At 33.2% G+C, this 19431-nt stretch overlaps 1 protein-coding gene across 3 annotated transcripts in view; it reads right to left on the minus strand.

Moving 5' to 3' along the window:
• Positions 1–19431, minus strand: part of LOC121388252 (protein spire homolog 1-like) — a 157466-nt gene that overhangs the window by 58286 nt on the left and 79749 nt on the right. For all 3 annotated transcript variants that reach the window (XM_041519520.1, XM_041519521.1, XM_041519519.1), the window contains exons 4-6: positions 8129–8254; positions 4086–4148; positions 2854–3018 (exon numbers count right to left, since the gene is read on the minus strand). In XM_041519520.1, coding sequence (XP_041375454.1) covers positions 2854–3018; positions 4086–4148; positions 8129–8254 — 354 coding nt within the window. The remainder of the gene's footprint in view (positions 1–2853; positions 3019–4085; positions 4149–8128; positions 8255–19431) is intronic.

Genomic DNA, 19431 nt, shown 5'->3' on the forward strand with positions numbered 1-19431 from the left:
TTTCAATCACTAACCAAAAATATAACTTTTTTGGAGAGAACAACTTTCAAACTAGTTATGATCAATAAAGGAATGTTGTATTGTTCAAAGTTTCATTTTCTTTTATTTCCAATTAATGATTTCTGATTTTTAAAGATAATTTTTACTTTTAAAATAAGAAATAAACTGTTGTATTTAAGATCTATTTTGTTTTAGTGTACTGATATAGATATTGTAGACCTTGTAGAAACTAGTACTAAGGAGAACAGAAAAGTTTTGAAATAAAACAGTTAATTTTATTAACTTTTTCATATTATGTAGGACTGCAGGATAAATAAAATAACTGGTTACTGTCTTAACATATCAGCTTTATCCTGCTCAGGTCGAAAGGCAAATGCTGCTCAGTGGAACTTTGCAGCATTTGCAAAATAAAGCCAATATCTTAAGACAGTAACTTTTTCTATTTCATTCTTGAATTAACTTTTCAAAAAAATAATAACAAAAAATGTATTAGTCAAACTAATGGCAGGGTCACACAGAAGTTTATCTACTAAAGGTCAAGTTACATGGACTACACAACTTGATATATACAGTGTGTGTATATTTCTCTTCAGCTACAGATTTCCACCGAAGTAAACTGTTAGTCTGGATACACAAATTACATTTGCAAAGTTCTGATGATCCTAATTTTAACTTTTAATTTAAGAAAAAAACTGTTTACCATGAAACAATTGGCAGTTTGCCTCAATTTAAAATTAAATAACAGTCACAAAAATAGAATGGACGGTTCTCTTGAAATACTGTGCTCTGGTTTATTGCCACACAGCCATAATTCAGTTACATACCAAAATATTGACAAAGTGGGATGCGAGGACTATGCAGCTGGTTAAACACAGTGTATTTCAGGACAAAATAAATGTATTTCAGGTAATTTTCTGTGTGGTCATTTATTAGGTCACCTGCCATGCAACCATGCCTTCAACTTCAACCTTCAACCTTCAATAATTATTTGATTTGGTCAGTGCTAGTATAAAGCTATAATGCTTGTACAAAGAACCATATTTATTATGTGCAAGCCAATGTTCAAGGGACTTAACTGGTGCTTATAATAATGCACTAGGTAATAAGGCAAACACTAAGAAGAAAAACCCCCAGACATTGTTGCTGTAACCCAGACCAACCACCAATACATTTTTAAACCATCATTTCTAAGGGGGGGGGGGGGGGGGGGGGGGGGAGAGATTTAAAAAGACATTTTAAAATGTAATTGGACCTCTTACAAGACAATAGTTCTGGCTAAAACATATTTTTCTTGCTTGAAATAGTCTCTTTATATATATATATATATATATATATATATATATATATATATATATCTATCTAATTGTGTAAAACGCATTTCTTAGTACATAATCACCTACAGATTTGTTAGCAATTGCCTATCATCTGGAGACTAATGAATGCTTGTTTGTGATTGTTTACAGTGTTCTGGGTATGTGCTTATAAAACTTTCAGTCTACACTTAGGGGTTAGCCAGTGGGGTTAGGCATGGAGGTGATGTTCCCCACCCCACCCACCCCAATCACACCTCTTTTTTTCACACCAACTTTTATATTTGCCTGTCTTCCCAAAGCACGACTCATTGTTGGTGTGGGTACCCCTCCAATGTGGATGGCTTCCTCTCAATGTGGGTGACCTCCCTAATATGAGTGACCCCTTCAATTTAAAAGCCAGGCTATGCCAATGTCTATAAGACTCATATCTTTAACGACATCACACACATGCAAGTTGTATGGCATTGCCATTATATTAAAGTCTCAAGACCTTATTAAAGACTTGAGTTCAAATTTTAAAAAAATGTTTTATAAGCACTGGGCCTGGACTGTCAAACAACCTGACAATTCAACAGGATGATTTATTAAAGGAACATGTACTTACAAAAATTTTATATCATCAAAATTTAGAAACATCAAAGCACTGTCTTGAGTATCTACAGACATTAGGGCTACCAAGAACACACTCAATGAACAGAAATAAACTTTTCAAGTGAAAAACTTTACATTTAATTTTCAATCAGATATATTCTACAATATTCGAAGAGGACTATGAACCTTTAATATAAATAACAATAATAAAAGACGTTTGTAAATACTTATTGAAAGCTCCCCCCCCCCCTTGCACACCCACTAAAATGTGTGATGGGTTACAGCAAAGCAAAAACATTTCAAGAATAGAACAGTACTATATATGAATTATAAATAAGTCCCAGATCATAGAGTAGAGAGTGTTAGTTCCATAAAAAAGAATCTAGATTTATTTTTCAAGCACTATTTTTTAATAATTTTGGCTTATTAAACAGGTCATAATGCCAAATATGCCCCCCCCAAAAAAAAAAAAATTGGCATGCAGTACAAATAAAAATAAAACTATTTATACTGCGAATCAATGGATAAAAAAATAAAACTGCAAATCAATATCCAGATAAAAAAATAAAAAAACCATCAAGGCAAACGCGAAAATGGAAAGTATTGACAATAAATTGATATTCAATATAAATTAATGTAATGTAAATTAAGGGATACAAGAATGGCAATATGCAAAAATCTTAAACACTGCAATAAAGGAATAAACACAAAATGCAAAATACTGCAAAGGAAGGGATAACAAAAAAATAAATACTCTTTACAAACAAATACACAAAAATCTAAAATACTTCAAAATGAATGGAATAACACACAAAATGTTAAAAAATACAAAAGGGGGGCTAAACGTAAATTCTATATACTGAAAAATCAAGGAATACACAAGACATTTTGAAAACTGAAAATGGAAGGATACATTAAAAAAGATTTCATATTCTGTCGCTAGACTCACCATGATTTTCTGCAGCGTGTATCTACGAGATCGTATGTCGTCGAGTATCATCTCAAATGGTGTCATCTCAAACTCTGAGGGTGGCTGACTGAAGTTGATTTGTTCCACTTTTTTAAGACGGACGCCATGCCGCAACTGTCTCATCACTTGCACCCATAGCCAAGCCTTTAACATAAAACAACAACCACATTTTAATGTAATGCTTATACTCAACGGATGGTCCAAGACACTGTCCTGGAACACAACACACCCCTGTTCAGGCTTTCTACCAGAAAATAATTTGAGGGTACATAATAAAAACATAAAAGATCATAAATGCCCCTACTAGGAGGTTAAAGGGACAAACCCTGCAATTAAAGAACTTTCAGCATATTTTGGCTTTACAGAATGATCATTTGAAGAGAAGTTTGTATTGTATTATATAAGGGCCAAGCACATTTGTGCTATATTGTGCACTAGTAGAACTTGTGGCGGACTAGTAAATGTTGTTTGGTGCTAGTTTGGTGAACTAGTGGTATATTTTCCATTCCTGTACCCTTGAATGGCTTACACCTCCCCACTGAATAGTGTATTAACTCTTAGTCAAATTCAGGGCTAATTAAGTGATATGGTGTCGCCCGCATGAGAAAATAATGAATGCTTCATTAACAACATGCCATCACACTGCTCAATTAGTAGCTATTACTCAAACACAGGGCGAGTGTGACAACTATCAGTCAGCTGGGATTAACATATCTGTTTAGTAAATTGCAACATAATACCACTAGAGCACATTGATTAATTTATCATCAATTACTTTTTTACACATCTAGGCCCAATTTCACAAAACATTGTAAGCCTAGATTAGCATGTAAACGTAAATCTATAACTAAACCACAGTTTTTATTCCTATTATAGCACAACAAATATAGTTAAAAGTACACACATTTCATTTTCTTTTGTCCATAAAATGATTCATCTTCCATAAGGATGTCATTTTCTGTGCAAAATAGATGCCAAACACCTGTAAACGTATGCCTGGTATAACTGCTAGTCGCAGATGTAACCTTACGATGTTTTGTGTAATAGGCCTCAGTCAGTATAAACAATTTTGAATTACACTGTATGATCCTTCTACAGATTATGTTATTTTATTGTAAAGTATTTTTTAAAGTGCTTTGGTACATGTTACTAGCAGTATATGAAAGATTATTTTATTCTTTGTAAATATTAGTCTATATAAGTGTGCATACCCAGTCTCCTCTTTGTAATTCCTCGACAGTGGCTACTACATCGTTTGAAGTCTTGGCAAGATGCTGAAATAACAAGATATTATATTAAGTTTTTAATACATTCAAATATTCGGTAAAAGATACCTTGTATAACAACCACTTGCCTTTAAAGAATAATTCAGGTATATTCACTCTGCACATGCATGTATACTCAACCAAAAACATAACATTATATATGAAATATACCGTTCATACTAAGTAAGGGAAATTGTCATTTCAAATATGAATAGTTATTGAATGAAACACGGTAAAACAAAACAAAACGCCCTCAAAATAAGTACATGATGATTGGTAATGTTCCTGCAAGTGAAAAATGAATCCCTTACTAAGAGTAAGAAGCATGTGATGCATGTGCAAGGGGTGGCCATCTGATTAAAACACTTGGATTGTGCATACATGTATGTTGTATGAACACTGTGAAAATAACCCTTCTTGTTAGTGATTAAAACCACTTACTCTCTCTTTCTCTGTCTCTCACTCTCACTCTCTCACACACTCACACACTCACACACACACACACACACACACACACTCTCTCTCTCTCTCTCTCCCTCTCTCTCTCTCTCTCTCTCTCTCTCTCTCTCTCTCTCTCTCTCTCTCTCTCTCTCTCTCACACTCTCTCTCTCTCTCTCTCACTCACACACACACACACACACACACACCACACACACACACACACACACACTCATACACAAACAAAACATACCATAGAGTGAAATAAAACATTTATTAGGGTTTTTTCCATATCAGAGTTAAAGGAGAAAAGCAATATTGTTATGCTAACTGGTAATGGATAAATAAGAGGATTGCTATATGCATGGTCATGCCTGATTGCTATAAGAAAACCAGATACCAGATGGATGCAAATGTAAAAAAAAAATATTTTAAAACATACAGTTAATGTGTTTTGTCTAGTATTTTAACAACATGATGAAGTCAAAAATATAATTTAGGTGACATTCACATGTATTTTTAATCAATTAACAAAGGATTCTCACCTCCTTTCACTGTTGCATACATTACAATAAAAATATATTTAGAAATAGTTTTTGACATTGACGAAAGCGCTACAGTACATGAATGCTATTTTTAGACAGTGTATTTGCTTTCGTAACTTCCATGCAAAAACTCAAAATAGATTGACCACAAAAAGTTTAAAGTTATCTGCCCTTATGCAAGAGCATTGCCTCATCTTGCTGTCATATTAAGTGGCAGCATACCACTTGCACAGTTGTTATTATTTAATATTAAAAATGACAAATAACTTGAAACCAATGGTTTTACTACAAAGGTCAACCTACCTACAATCATCATAGAAACAATTCAAAAAGCATTTCAGTATTTTATATTGTATTTTTTTAAGGAAGAATTTTTAAATAGAAAGCTGCTTCAACAAGTAATGATAAGACAAATAGTGACAGGGGTCAAAATTGGCTGACATTCCTGCTGGACCAGGAAGCTACAAATTCAGCCAGCATGAATCAACATCTTCTAGACTAAACATAAAACATAAAACATGATCATGAAGTATAAAGTAACTAGAATTAATTTTTAGATAAAACTGAAATCCACTTTTAAGTACAATGAAAGTTAGGTTTTTTTGTTGTTTTGTTTTTAGACGGGTATTGTTTTTTGTTGATTTTTAAACATATTTAAAGGCAGTTTTTGTATGGGATTTCTAGGTATGGCAGTCATATGGAGGTGGGTGGATCTAGCTGCTTCAAGGCCATTTCATACTCAATTTCAAAACACAAGATAGGCTGAGCATTTTTGTTTGCCAATAACCCAAGCATAAATAAAGAGACAATTAAATCAAAAACCAAAATAAAAAAAGCTTCCTTTTAATTTTTTTTTACATTGTTAAACATGTTATTTTCTCACCTTTTTTTTTGTATAATGTTCATTCACGTTTTCGTTTACGTGTTACATCGTTATTACTGCCCACTAATTAGCTTACACCAGGTGGCATTCAGAAAGACAAACTGAGCAAATTCCAAATGTCTGACTTTGTTGACTTGTATTGCGGACTTTTGGGCAAAAGCTCACTGAAAAAGGCAATTGTTTCGCACACAAACACCAGTGGCATTGATCTTAACCCACTAAACCTGCTGCAGTCCACGAGAGGAAACCCGCTGCCATAAGCGTGGAATCTTACACGGTAGAGAATAGCATTCTAAAGCATGTGAGGAAAAAACAAACACCGGCGAATTTGGGGGAAACTTGTGCATTGTAGGCAATTTTCACACCACTGTGTCACAAGGCAATGTCTGTGATCAATTTGTTTGATCACCAGTGTTTTTCTATTTTCATAGTGTGGTTTTAATTCACGGCCATCACATCCAGAAATGAGTTTCGGAAATGGATGTTGTGTGATTTTTAAAGTGAAGGTGATTAGATTTCCAGGCAAAGAAAGAAAAAAGATTTAAAAAACCAATAAAGACTTTCGTAAGGTGCACTATAAAATATATGAAGAGTCAAAGCATCTGCATATCTGATTAAAAGTAACAAGATGTCTATTTGGGCAAATATTATCTATTCTAAATAAATTACCATATTTCTATTTCATGTAAAATTAAAAAACCCCAAATTTTTCAATAAAAACACTTTAAAAAATCTCTCAAATGCCATGCAGAACACCATTTTCTTACATGTAACTTAAATGTAAGATGCCATACTGTATATGTGTACGGTCTTGGTGGATGGATACACTACTTTTGTTAGAAAATGTCAACATTATTGGGAATGGGAGATTTGGTATAAACAAATATATGATGGTTACCCTTTCTCGTTTCAGCCAGTGCATCATGACTGGTATATCAATGGCTGTGGTATGTGTTATCCTGTCTATGGGATGGTGCATACAAAATACCCCTTGCTACTAATGGGAAAATGTAACGGGTTTCCTCTCCAAGACTGTCAGTCACCACATGTTTGACATCCAATAGCCGATGATTAATAAATCAATGTGCTCTAGTCGTGTCATTAAACTGTAGCTAAACACCAAATCACAGAAAAGTCCAGAGGTTTTTCATGTCTATTAAAAGCTATCGTACATTTTGTAACTCAGCTTACATAGTTCAGTGAGAGAAAAATCAGTGATGGAACACCACTGTGCCATCGAGACTAGTTTAATATATATACTCTTCAAAAAAAGTATGGGAACTCTAATAAGAATTTACAATTGTCAAAACTGTAAGGTATATTAGCTGTGGGGAATGGTTATATTATAATAGTGAATTAATTGGGCAAACATTACAAGTATTACAGTAGGTTTTATGACCACCAAAGATCTTGAAGGACGATTGGGGTCAGAAGTGAAATTTGAAATTTGACGTTTCGATGTGCTCCAGTGGTGTCATTAAACAAACCAAACTTTAAACTTTTAAAACTTTGTATTAATACTAAATGCAAGTATGTCATCAATGACCTTGACCTTTCATTCCTTATCTTCCAAAGTTAGGTCAAATTATTTAAATAAAATATTTTGATGCTCCTATTTTGCTAAGCAGTATTTATTCCATATCATATAGTATTGTGGTTTTCCAGTCATGATTGGAATAAAAAACAATTTGTTCATTGGTGGGGACTGATCCTCAAACTCACCACACCTCAAGTGAGCACTCTACCACCGAGCAATGTAACACATACATACAAAAAAGACATTAAAAAAAGAAAAAGAAAAAAAGAAACCTGAGGTGATTAAATGCAGATTTTCAAGAGTTAGTGAAAACTTGGACTTTAAACTGCAAAACAAATCAAACATTGATTGATCTATGGTCAACAGAAGGAAGTGTCTGTTGAGTCTTCTTTCAAAGTGTCCAGCCAAAACATACTATGTGGCCACAGACCCAGAGGCAAGCTGACAAGATTAAACGGTGACTTTGAAAGCTTATTTAGAAAAATGCCAAGAATTCAGCATAGATTCAGCATGGCACAGAGCAGAAAGAGTATCATGCCAACACCAGTTTGGCTATGTATCAAAGCATAGAAACAGTATGACGTACTTGTTTTTCTGTGGATATCGTATCAAGGAATGATATAAGTTCTTGGGCTTCGGTGACCAACGCGCGGCAGACAGCTTTGTAGTGATGTCTTGCATCTTGACGTGATGACAAACGTCTCGTGCATAGCTAGAAGAAGAAGAAAAAAAAAACCCAACATTATAAAATATTGCATGTTCAGATATCAAAATACCTTGAAGAGTACACAACACAATACAACTTACAAAATTTGGATGTAAAACAATTAATGAACAAATAGACGCCATCTATTGCACCAAACATATTGTCTATCAGGTGTCAAACACTGATAAAAAATATTTTTCATAATAAATTCAATCAAAGAGCTTCTTTGATATTAAGTCCTTACTTCGTCACATTTTGTTTGCGTTTTTTAAAATCTACCATAAATTGACTTCATATTTTCCAAAAATTAAAAAAAAAAAACAATTAAACAATTAAAAACTGAACAAAAAATTTAAAGCATAATATTGCATATTGTGATCAGTTGTCTCAAGAGGACACAGTATGATATATATACCTTGTGTGTGAATCATTGCATAACAGCAAGTATGCTTAAGATGTTTACAAATACCACTTACTGGGCATTTTGTGTGACATGCTTTGTGTGTGTGTGAATTTGTGTATTACAGCCATCTGCAGAGTATAAGTTGTTGTATACCAAATGGTAAAATATGAAATGAAATTTATTTAATAAATATAATTTGCTAGATATGAACAATGTATATCTATAGTACATCGCATACTTCTACAAAAGTATTTTTTGTTAATAATTTCAGTTTGGTATGACAAATAACAAACAAATACTATTTGTGTGTAAGTTAAAAAAAAAATCAGTTTAGAAATAAATAACTTGTAGTAAATTCCATAGTATTAAAAAAGGCGTTCACTGCGGGACGGACTACATATACATCCTTAAATCCTGCCATTTGACACATTAATTGATAAATTATTTTAACTATCAGCAAATAATAATGAAGATACAGCAGATAAATTTAAGTTAAAATATGGAGGTAGGGTAACAAGTAGTCAATCACAAAAATCAGATTAATCAATGACAATATTAAAATCACGTGTGGGGACAAAAATTTACTGAGGACTTTTTTTTATATAGGCATGATAACATATATACATGTACATCTAATCTTGATAAACTACAAGTTTTATTTTTGTGGAAAGAAATTAATAACAAATTAATCATTTATTAAATTATTTTTTTTAAAATGAAAAAAATCTGTAAGTACTATGTTTCTACTCCCAACATCACTGTCTGTAATACATTCACTCTATGTTTAACTGGTAACAGATAATGACCAATACACAATGTACTGCTAAAATACTCCATCTACCACATGAGTTCATACTCTGTTCTATTATATGAACAGCATGCAATTCTGAAACTAACTATAAGCTTTTTGTTTTGTCCCAATTATCTCCCTTTGCCCAATGCCACTAGTTGGCAACTGTCGTCTGCTATCCTACAGAGTGTCGTCTGCTATTTCACAGATATGAAATAAAAACAGAAAGGGTTATTAAATATTATTTGTGGAAATTATGGTCCTCTGGTTTCTGACAGTGACATCTCTTGATCTGGTGACAAAATAATAAACAAAGTGACAGTGGCTGTCAGCATGTCTTTTGTGGAAATAACAAAGGATGTTGCAAAGATCCGGTCAAAAACCACAACAGTGTGATAATTATCTCATGCTGGTTGTAAACATGACTGTAACTAATTCAGCATCTTTAACAAAAGCTGTCGCAGGTGTGAGAGCTAGCATCTCACGTTGACAGTGTCGGACACTCCAATTTCCACCATTCTTAATTAGTAATTTTACCCAAACATTGTCATAGCTGTACGGGCTCCCATTTTTGTAGGATGGCAGGGTAGTTTTTGCCTGAATTAAATTAAAGTGCCTAAATCTGGATAACAACATTTATTCATATTAGTATTACTGCCAAACAGTTATACAGGATTAAAAACTAATCACTATGTATTTTTACATGGATTACAACTAATTTAGCAGGTAGCATGGTGGTAAAAAGGTCTCAGGTTAGTACACATTTACCTGAATATATAGTTTTTGCCCAAATTTAACAATCTGCTCCAGCACTAGGGAAAAGGTTGCCCCTCCTGCTACCCCCGCCTGGTCTAATATGCTTATGAACATTGCGACAATAGAGAATACGACATGAGTGGCTGTTAGATATCATTTATTATACAAGTTGCTTTAAAACTTATTCTATTTTATACATATCTTACAGAAAAAGAAAAAAAAGCCTTAAAATAAATTTAAATGTCTTTTCCAAACTAAAATCCATTTATGACCCTTTCACTTGTAGCTAATGAATCAACTTCTATGTCACAGAGCTGTCAATTTTTACCAAGCTTTTTTCTATCAGTGGTAATGGCTTGGAGCAGCCAGTCATATGTCTTTAAACTGATAATATACATGCGTGTGTGTTACTGGTATGATATATAAATAATTAATGATCTTTTTACCACCAGGTGTGTAAGAAATAGTGATATTACTAGTTATGAGGTGGAAAAAGATCAACAAGATGGATTGACAGTTGTGTCAAAAATATCTGTGGTATATAAAGTATAAGAGGATCAAATAATGAACTAATCAATGCAATGGCATAGACAGTACAGTGGAACAAGAATTACTGTCATTAGCACGTGTTCAGTTAAAAAAACAAAAATTGCATAGTAATTTAATGACAGAAATGAGAAAGTTGGAAAGAGGGTAAAAAGAGTTTTTAAAATACTGGTGATAATGGCCCAACTGTAATAAAAGTTTCATTTGAAATAAATCACAAAAACACATTGAAAAACCCCATGTAATCAGTTTTAACAACCTTTATTTCCGTTCAAGAGACAAGGACTGGGATGTGGAGTTGAATAGTGGAAGAAGTTGAAAGACAGGAAGACTTGCCAGATCAGATAGAATTGAGATGGAATTCAAAGGAGAGAAAGGGAAGAGGGCAGCAGGATAAAAAAAATAAGAGAAGTAATAATAATAAAATAAAAATATATTTTAAAATAATAATAACAACATTCACATTATTATTGTTCCTGATATTAGTTTTATACCTTGCTTTAAAGGTATTGATCCTTTAACAGCACTGTATGGTATTTCTGTTAAAAAAACTTTGTTCTATCCTTGAAATAGCTATTTTCTCATATCCAGTCTTGTGGAATTTATTCCTCATTATATAATCAGATCAAATTTGTCTGGCACTTAAAGATCAAACATTTTAAAATCTTATCTAGAGATAAGTAAACACTTATTTCAGTCACCATTTGAAATGTTCTGAATTATCACACATTGGCCGTTCAATCTGATGTGTGTCTATAAGATACTTAAATGGACAGTCCTGAGTGTGCTGCCAATGTAACATGTTCATGGCTGATAAAAAGTACATATTAAAGATATTTTCCTCTTTAGAATTATCAGTATCTATATAAACAAGGTGTTTGCCGTCTTAATGTTTATAGAAGCCTGAACCATTTTTTTTTTTTTACCTTCCAATAACATATTAAATATGAAGACACTGGTAGCATAAACAAGAAAATATATTTAATATGTACTTTTAGTTGCCAAAGAAGCTCTGTTAGTTGGAAACATCTTACAATGGCCACAAACTCAGGACAAGTTGTTTAAGTAGCAAAATCCTAAAGCTTGCCAAACCATCAGGTCAAGCTTTCTACAGACTATAGTATAGCAACCAAGATCATATCAGATGCACAAATATGAACATTCTATGTAAGAAATGAAGTTTTAACAAGAAGAGTACTTTACCATGTTTTCAGAGGACTACATATATATATCACAATTTTATACTACATGAAAGCATTCGTCAATATCAATCTACTGAACATGTAGTTGTAAGCAATTGCACGAATAACCACCGTCACATGTACTATAATTATTCAAAACTAAAGTTGCAGTTTGTTTCTGATTTATCAGTGCACATCAGTGTATCATAAATATTCTTTGGATCAGTACCCAATATTGTGCAATGCAACCATCAAAACACCATCATGACGAACAGAAATTAGCATAATAATTAAGTCCTCTTGACAGGAGCAAACTGCATATATTGTAGCATTCTTGAAATATTCAATACATGTACCTTGTTATTTATTAACAAAAGAAATCTTAGTAAGGGGTATTGCTCTTTATGCACATATGCATCCTTAAACTCCAGTGTGCAACCATGCAGAAACTGTATAACCATTGCTTACTGTATTGCTTCACAGTAAGCATTTGTTAAAGCTTTTTTCCCACCATATGAATTTCTATATCACATTTTTTTTTTAAATCATTTCAAAATGTGCTTTCAAAATTATTTTTATACACATGAATATTTATATCAGATTTAATGTTTCGCTCATTTAAAACGTGCAACATTTTTATGCAAATAATTTTTATTTTTACTACTACAACTCATCGAATTATATTAAATCTGCAGGGATTTCTGTGACTCATGGTCTGGTGTTCAAAAAGAAAACTACAACCATTGCTGGTAGTACTAAACCAAATAACTTCCGGCTGGGTCAAAGTTCGAGGTGCACCCAACTTTTGATAGAGAAGTGAACACCACAAGTCCTGTGATAGGTTATAAATGTGAGTGTGTTGGTTGTGAAAAATAATAATTTCATCTGGGTAAAAAAAATGTGAAATTTTATTTCATCTAGTACCAATGTGTCAAGTAGCCTTGTGCTTGAAACATGTATGGGGTACCTGTAAAAAAAAGTACTTGAATTTTGTGCGAAACTAGGGTAGTCATAGACGCTACCCGTTATCTCAGAAACGAGCAGCTTGACCCCCATTTTTTTCTGATTCACTTTAAGTTTAAGGGGCAGTAGTATTTATATCCGTGACGTTTATGTCGGTTGATACGTTGCAGGTAGGAGTTTTAGCCACATATGTTACTATTGTCGTCTATGGGATTTGATTTGGTAGTATACACCCTATAGCACATATTCAGTGCATAATAAAAAATATTATGATTTTGTCATTTTATTTTATTAAACTATACTGGTTGATTAATTAGCCATCACTCGATCATGCAAGTTCACAATGACCTTGACCTTGACAATAATCTCTGTACATGGTTCTGAATGGAGTTTGAATCAAAGTTAGCACTGAAGAAAAGTTGGTTTTGGCCTATAATTCATACTGTAAAGATTTCAATAATTTCTTTTTACATGGTATTTGACTTGCCATATACAACTGCTCTTAAATATGGTATTATATATAGGCAACCTGAACTAAGATTTTAATAGCAATTTATTTTTATATTAAAAATAGCATGTGCCAATAGTGGGTTAATGTCTTTAGTTTCCATTAACATTGTTAATTTTTTATGTATAAAATTCTGAAAACTCAAATTTGTAAAGAAGTTGATTTTTATTGTCATTTTGACATATTTATAGGGTGCTAAGTTATATTTTAGACAAATTTGTAGTTTTATGCAAAATTTAAAGTAAATTTGAAGAAAAACTTTACCAAAAACATAATTAAATTTGTTGTCACTATTGTGCCTTCTATTCTTATTTGTACATAACAATAAGGTTGTTAAACATATACTTAGATCTCCAGATAATTTTTTTTCTTAATAATCACTTAGTTAGCTCTCATGAAAAGCATTTTGAGTTTATACTATATTCAGAACGACTTTTTTTCAGATTTGATTATCTGCCTTGGATTAAGTTGACAGTTTATTTTATTGTTAAAGCTGTATTACCTAATGTTACTAGCTAAATAAAATGCTGGATTACAGATTGTAGGAATACATCTAATGTACATATTGTATTCATCCGGATTAGAAAATAATGCAAGAAAATAGATGTTCGGGTAATTTTGTCATTTAAAAATAGTTTTTTTCAGTAATTAATCAAAAATAAATGTGTTAAAGCTGCATGATTATTCCAGATATCACAACTATTAAAACCTCCAACTACAGTAGGCTATAAATAAAATATACTCAGGAATATTGGTGGCTGCCAATAGTTTTGATGGTTCATTATGAACATCAGCATGGCCGATGGATTTGAAATTCCCACACCTGGTAAATTGAAGACACCCACACCCAGCATACAGGATTTCCTCCCAACACTAATGTTCAGGACATTAAGTCATTACTTCATACAGGTACAGTCATGTTTGTGTTTCCTTCCCCAGACAGTGTTTTTTTTTAATACTGACATTTCTTTGATGTGCCTGTTAAGGTCTTCATAATCTAGGGGTCAATCAAGTGCATGTGTTTTAATGGAATTCTTTAAAGGGGTAGAGGTACTCTGACTATCTCTGTTGTCTCTACATATATACCTGAGTACACACACCCAACTGAAAGTAAATATCTTCAGGAGTTTTATTTTAAAACATTTTGTTGTTTAATATGACATATTGCATTTGTACAAAACTATATGCAATATATATGCTTTTTGAGGTGTACATTATATTAGGTTGCACTGTAGAAACAACAGTTTCAGTGAGGTTGTCAGTTTATGTCAGAATACACCAGATCCTGGTTGTCATAAAGACACATAGCTGGACACTTTTTGAAAAATGTATGTTATCAGTATAGGTAGTACTAAACCAAATAACTTCCGGCTGGGTCAAAGTTCGAGGTGCACCCAACTTTTGATAGAGAAGTGAACACCACAAGTCCTGTGATTGGTTATAAATGTGAGTGTGTTGGTTGTAAAAAATAATAATTTCATCTGAGTAAAAAAAAATTGCAATTTTATTTCATCTAGTACCAATGTGTCAAGTAGCCTTGTGCTTGAAACATGTATGGGGTACCTGTAAAAAAAAAGTACTCGAATTTTGTGCGAAACTAGGGTAGTCATAGACGCTACCCGTTATCTCAGAAACGAGCAGCTTGACCCCCATTTTTTTCTGATTCACTTTAAGTGTAAGGGGTGGTAGTATTTATATCCGTGGCGTTTATGTCGGTTGATACGTTGCAGGTAGGAGTTTTAGCCACATATGTTACTATTGTCGTCTATGGGATTTGATTTGGTAGTATACACCCTGCTAACATGGTGAGACAATTTTCCTTTTGTGAAATACAAATGCATAGTTCAAGTACACTGTCCCATCTATTTTAATTACGGCCAACACAAGTTAAACTTGGCTTTGCTGAAAGAGAAAAGCTCATTAAAACAAAAGCACACCATTACCAAAAGAGCAGAGATCAGCATTGATTTGTGTGGGTCAGTAGGGAGTAAGCTTAATGGAGAGTCTGGCTGGCTGTGACATTCAGTCAAAGAAATGTCTACATAATTCAGCACTGCCGATTTGTTACAGCAATTAACATGCTATGTATCCAGTATCAAGTGACACTCCAGCCCCAGTGAAGGCAAAGCTCACCTCCTGCACGTGACATTGGTGGCCTTTGCAGAGGCTGCCAAAATAAACTTCAGAATAAAAGTTTCTCAGGTTAAAAATGTGGGTGGAGATTCGTATTTCAACCCTTTTTCTGTTTTATGATGAAGTAAATAAGTCTCATGCTAGGCTCAGACTATCAACTGTCATGATGGAGTTGCATGGCCAACTCGACATTTGCGTTGTAATTTCTCCCACTCCCAACTTATGACAGGTGCGCTCAGATGAACATAGAAATTGTATTCGACAAAGAATGCTCAGACTAACAACTGGACAGTCGTAGAAGTCGAGAGGTCGGCAAGTTGTTCAACTCCAAAGTGACAGTTGGTAGTCTGAACAAAGCATTATTTTCTCCTCCCCCCCCCCCCCCCCCCCCCCCACCCCACTAATTTTTTCTAAATAATTGTCTAATAGGTTTTAATTTAATAAAATATTTTGTTATATTCTGTAATTTCTATTCAGGGCATTTGTTTTTAAGATTATTTACTAACGATTACTGCTGAATTTTTTTGACAAACTGCTTATTTTCTGCATTTAAAAATATGTTTTCAACTACAAGTATACTTTCACAATCACTGGTTTCAATACAAGAACCATGTCTAACACAGTTTGTATTAGCAGTAACTTCTGTTTGTTTAAATGCCAAGTCCACATCCCAGTTTCATGTTTATATAAAAAAAACCCACAAGAAAACTTTATTTCAAGATTTTTTTAAGGTCTAGATAGAGTAAATGTCACGAGAACTACTGGTATGCCATCAGAAATATAATGCTAAAATTTGACAAGACAATCCTTCATTATGTCCACGTATCCATCATATTCAACATTTTCCAGACGAAAAAACAAATGAATGAATTTAAGAATGTTGAAAGACACAAGTAAAAAATACATTCATGGTCCTAGTCCTTGGACAAGTTTGCAGAAGTCATCAGTTATACTAAGTTTACTGTGACGGTAAACAAATCCCCTGTCAAATACATCACCCCACTATATATTTTTTAACAATGCCTTATTTATTAAACCACTTTACAGATCAGATTTACTTTTGTTGACCACTACATCATCCTGTTTGCCTAATAGTGGAGATGTGGGCAGTGCAAAATGAACTTAAACAATGAAATGGGGTTATAACAAGCACATTTTTCATATATTTTGATCATAAGTATATCCTCAATGAAAATCTGTCACCTGATCACTTTTGAGCAATTTAGTTTTTTTTAATGCAAAAACAAAAATGGCCACCATTGTACCTCAGGTAAACACTCTACCACCCCTCATCCCACCCTGGGTCAATGCTGGAATGTGAACCTCATAACTACCAACCGTAAAGGTTAATTTTATATTTTATATAAGTTAAAACCTGACAAAAACTTTTTTTCCTGCTCAATTATTGTCAAATATCAGAAGATGACATGTAGATTTTCATTGCCAATAAAGGATAATCCTGCATTGCCCCCCCCCCCCCCCAAAAAAAAAAATAATAAAAAATAAAAAATAATCAAGAGTTAACTCTTTTGAATAGTTCATATATTTCTCTTGAATAATGACATTATTTGATTGATTTGTGTATAAGTGTACATACGTACTGAAAACATTAAAATGATGTCACTTTTAGGTATCCTTGTTTTTGGATACAGTTTGGAACATTTAGTTGAGTATTTTGTAACACTTTGCAGCGCTTATGTGAAAGCAAAAAAAGGAATAACACTCATTATTAAGAATACAATAAAATAGATTTAAAGTGAACAGCTGATAGCTAGTTTATAATTTTAAAATAAAGTTTAAACCCAGCAATAAGCCCACTGTATCATCAACACTAGCGACTATATGTTAAGACTTACCATTATGTGCATTCAGTATAAAATTAATCATATTTAGGTTCATTTTTAGAAGACCATTTCAAGAACTGGAGTTGCCCCAGCTTCAGTTTCCTGCATGAGTCCAATTTTACAACTTTAAACAATTAAGACTAAGAGAAGCAATATGGTTGCTTGATACAGGTTAATGTGTGAGACAGAAGGAAAGAAAAGGAATGTTGGTTTAATGACACCAGAGCACATTTTATACGATGGCTGTTTAATGTGTTACATACGATTATTTCAACAAACGTTTGCTCAAGACTGTTTTACAGTAGATGACCTTGGGAGAACAATTAGGTGGTCTTAATAAAAAAACCCCACTGAGCCCCAACAGCTGACTATGTGTTATATACTATTAAATTGAGAATAACAAATGTATTATTATAAGATGTCCTTCTAAATTCTAAAATTAAGTTAAACTATTTTCATGTCAACAAATGAAAATAGTTTCCTTGAAAGAACATTAAACTATTAAGATAATTTCACAAAATGACATATTCTAGCTCATAGCGTTGTTTACCCAGAACGTTGGCATATAAATCATGCTTAGTCATTGAGTACAAGTCGTTATAACTGTAGCATGTCATGCCAGACGAAATAAAACATACACTCCAACTAACTATAATAATTACCCACATAAGTACACAGTTTTCAGACAAATCCCGCCCGCACTCTCTGAGTCAGAACAATTTTCACAAATAACAAAGTTCATACTTTCATGCATCTACCTCACTTTCATTCCCTAGACGTTGCAATGACCCAATAATACACACCATATAGAACAGTTGTTGATTATACAATGTGCTGGAGTGTCACGAAAAAGCTTTCTTTCTATACCTTTCATGTGTGTATAAATTCAACAAAATCAGTGTTACAAATTGATATATAGTTACTATTAAATCTAATGGGGTGGGACTTAACCCAGAGTTAAAGTGTGAGCCTAATGTGCAATCTATTTAGAATCGATTCTTGTCAGTGAGCCTAATGTGCAATCTATTTAGAATCGATTCTTGTCAGTGAGCCTAATGTGCAATCTATTTAGAATCGATTCTTGTCAGTGAGCATAATGTGCAATCTATTTAGAATCGATTCTTGTCAGTGAGCCAATGGACTATTTCTCATTCAACCAGTGCTCCACAACTGGTGTACCAGAGGCTGTGGTAATGGCATGTACTATCCTGTGTTTGGGATGATGAATATAAAAGATCTCTTCTTATTGGCTGAAAAGAGTAGCCCATGGAATGAAAACAATGGGCTTCCTCTCTCATTACATATGGGCCATACCATAAATAAAAATGAGTATAGCACTACTTGACCAATTTTAGATTGACATAATGTGTAGATGCAAAGAAAATTTAATTATAATCATATAACCATAAATAAAAATTAGTTGAGTGTGTCAATAAAAAAAACAGTGGTCCAAATATTGTTCAGTGGCTCCTAAAAATTAATATTTTACAAAGTTAATGGAATAGAGAAAGGCTGTACTCGTGACAATATTTACATATCCAATAATGTAATAGGCATTTCCGTAATAGGTAGATTCTTCCAGTATGCAATCTAGCTTCTGAATTTGTCCTTCTTTCAAGTTTTATAATTTTTCAAAATAATCTAACACTTTACTGCTTGGTTCATGATTTCGTTTGAATACCACTTTTGAAATAACAATGTACCATATTAAAGGTGAATTATACTGATGGAAAGAAATGAGGGATCACATAAATACATGCAGTAACAATAATCAGTGACTGCCACCAGAAACCTCGTCCATATTGCGAGGAAGTATGTATCTTGTGACCGAGTCTAGGATACCAAGTACATGTAATCCCTTATTTCTTTCTGTCAGTATATGAGTGCCCAATATTTTAATGACTGTTTGATAATGAAAAGTCACCTGGAAATGACCTGCCATTGGGGTTTGTCTTATCTTTATATACAAGTAGGCAACTATAGAGATTTTATGACATGATTTCAATCAGATTGCAGAAACTGTATTTTATAGTAGATCTAAAATTAGTAATTTTACAGT

The sequence above is a fragment of the Gigantopelta aegis genome, chromosome 14 (assembly GCF_016097555.1).
Source record: "Gigantopelta aegis isolate Gae_Host chromosome 14, Gae_host_genome, whole genome shotgun sequence".
Taxonomy (NCBI): domain Eukaryota; kingdom Metazoa; phylum Mollusca; class Gastropoda; order Neomphalida; family Peltospiridae; genus Gigantopelta; species Gigantopelta aegis.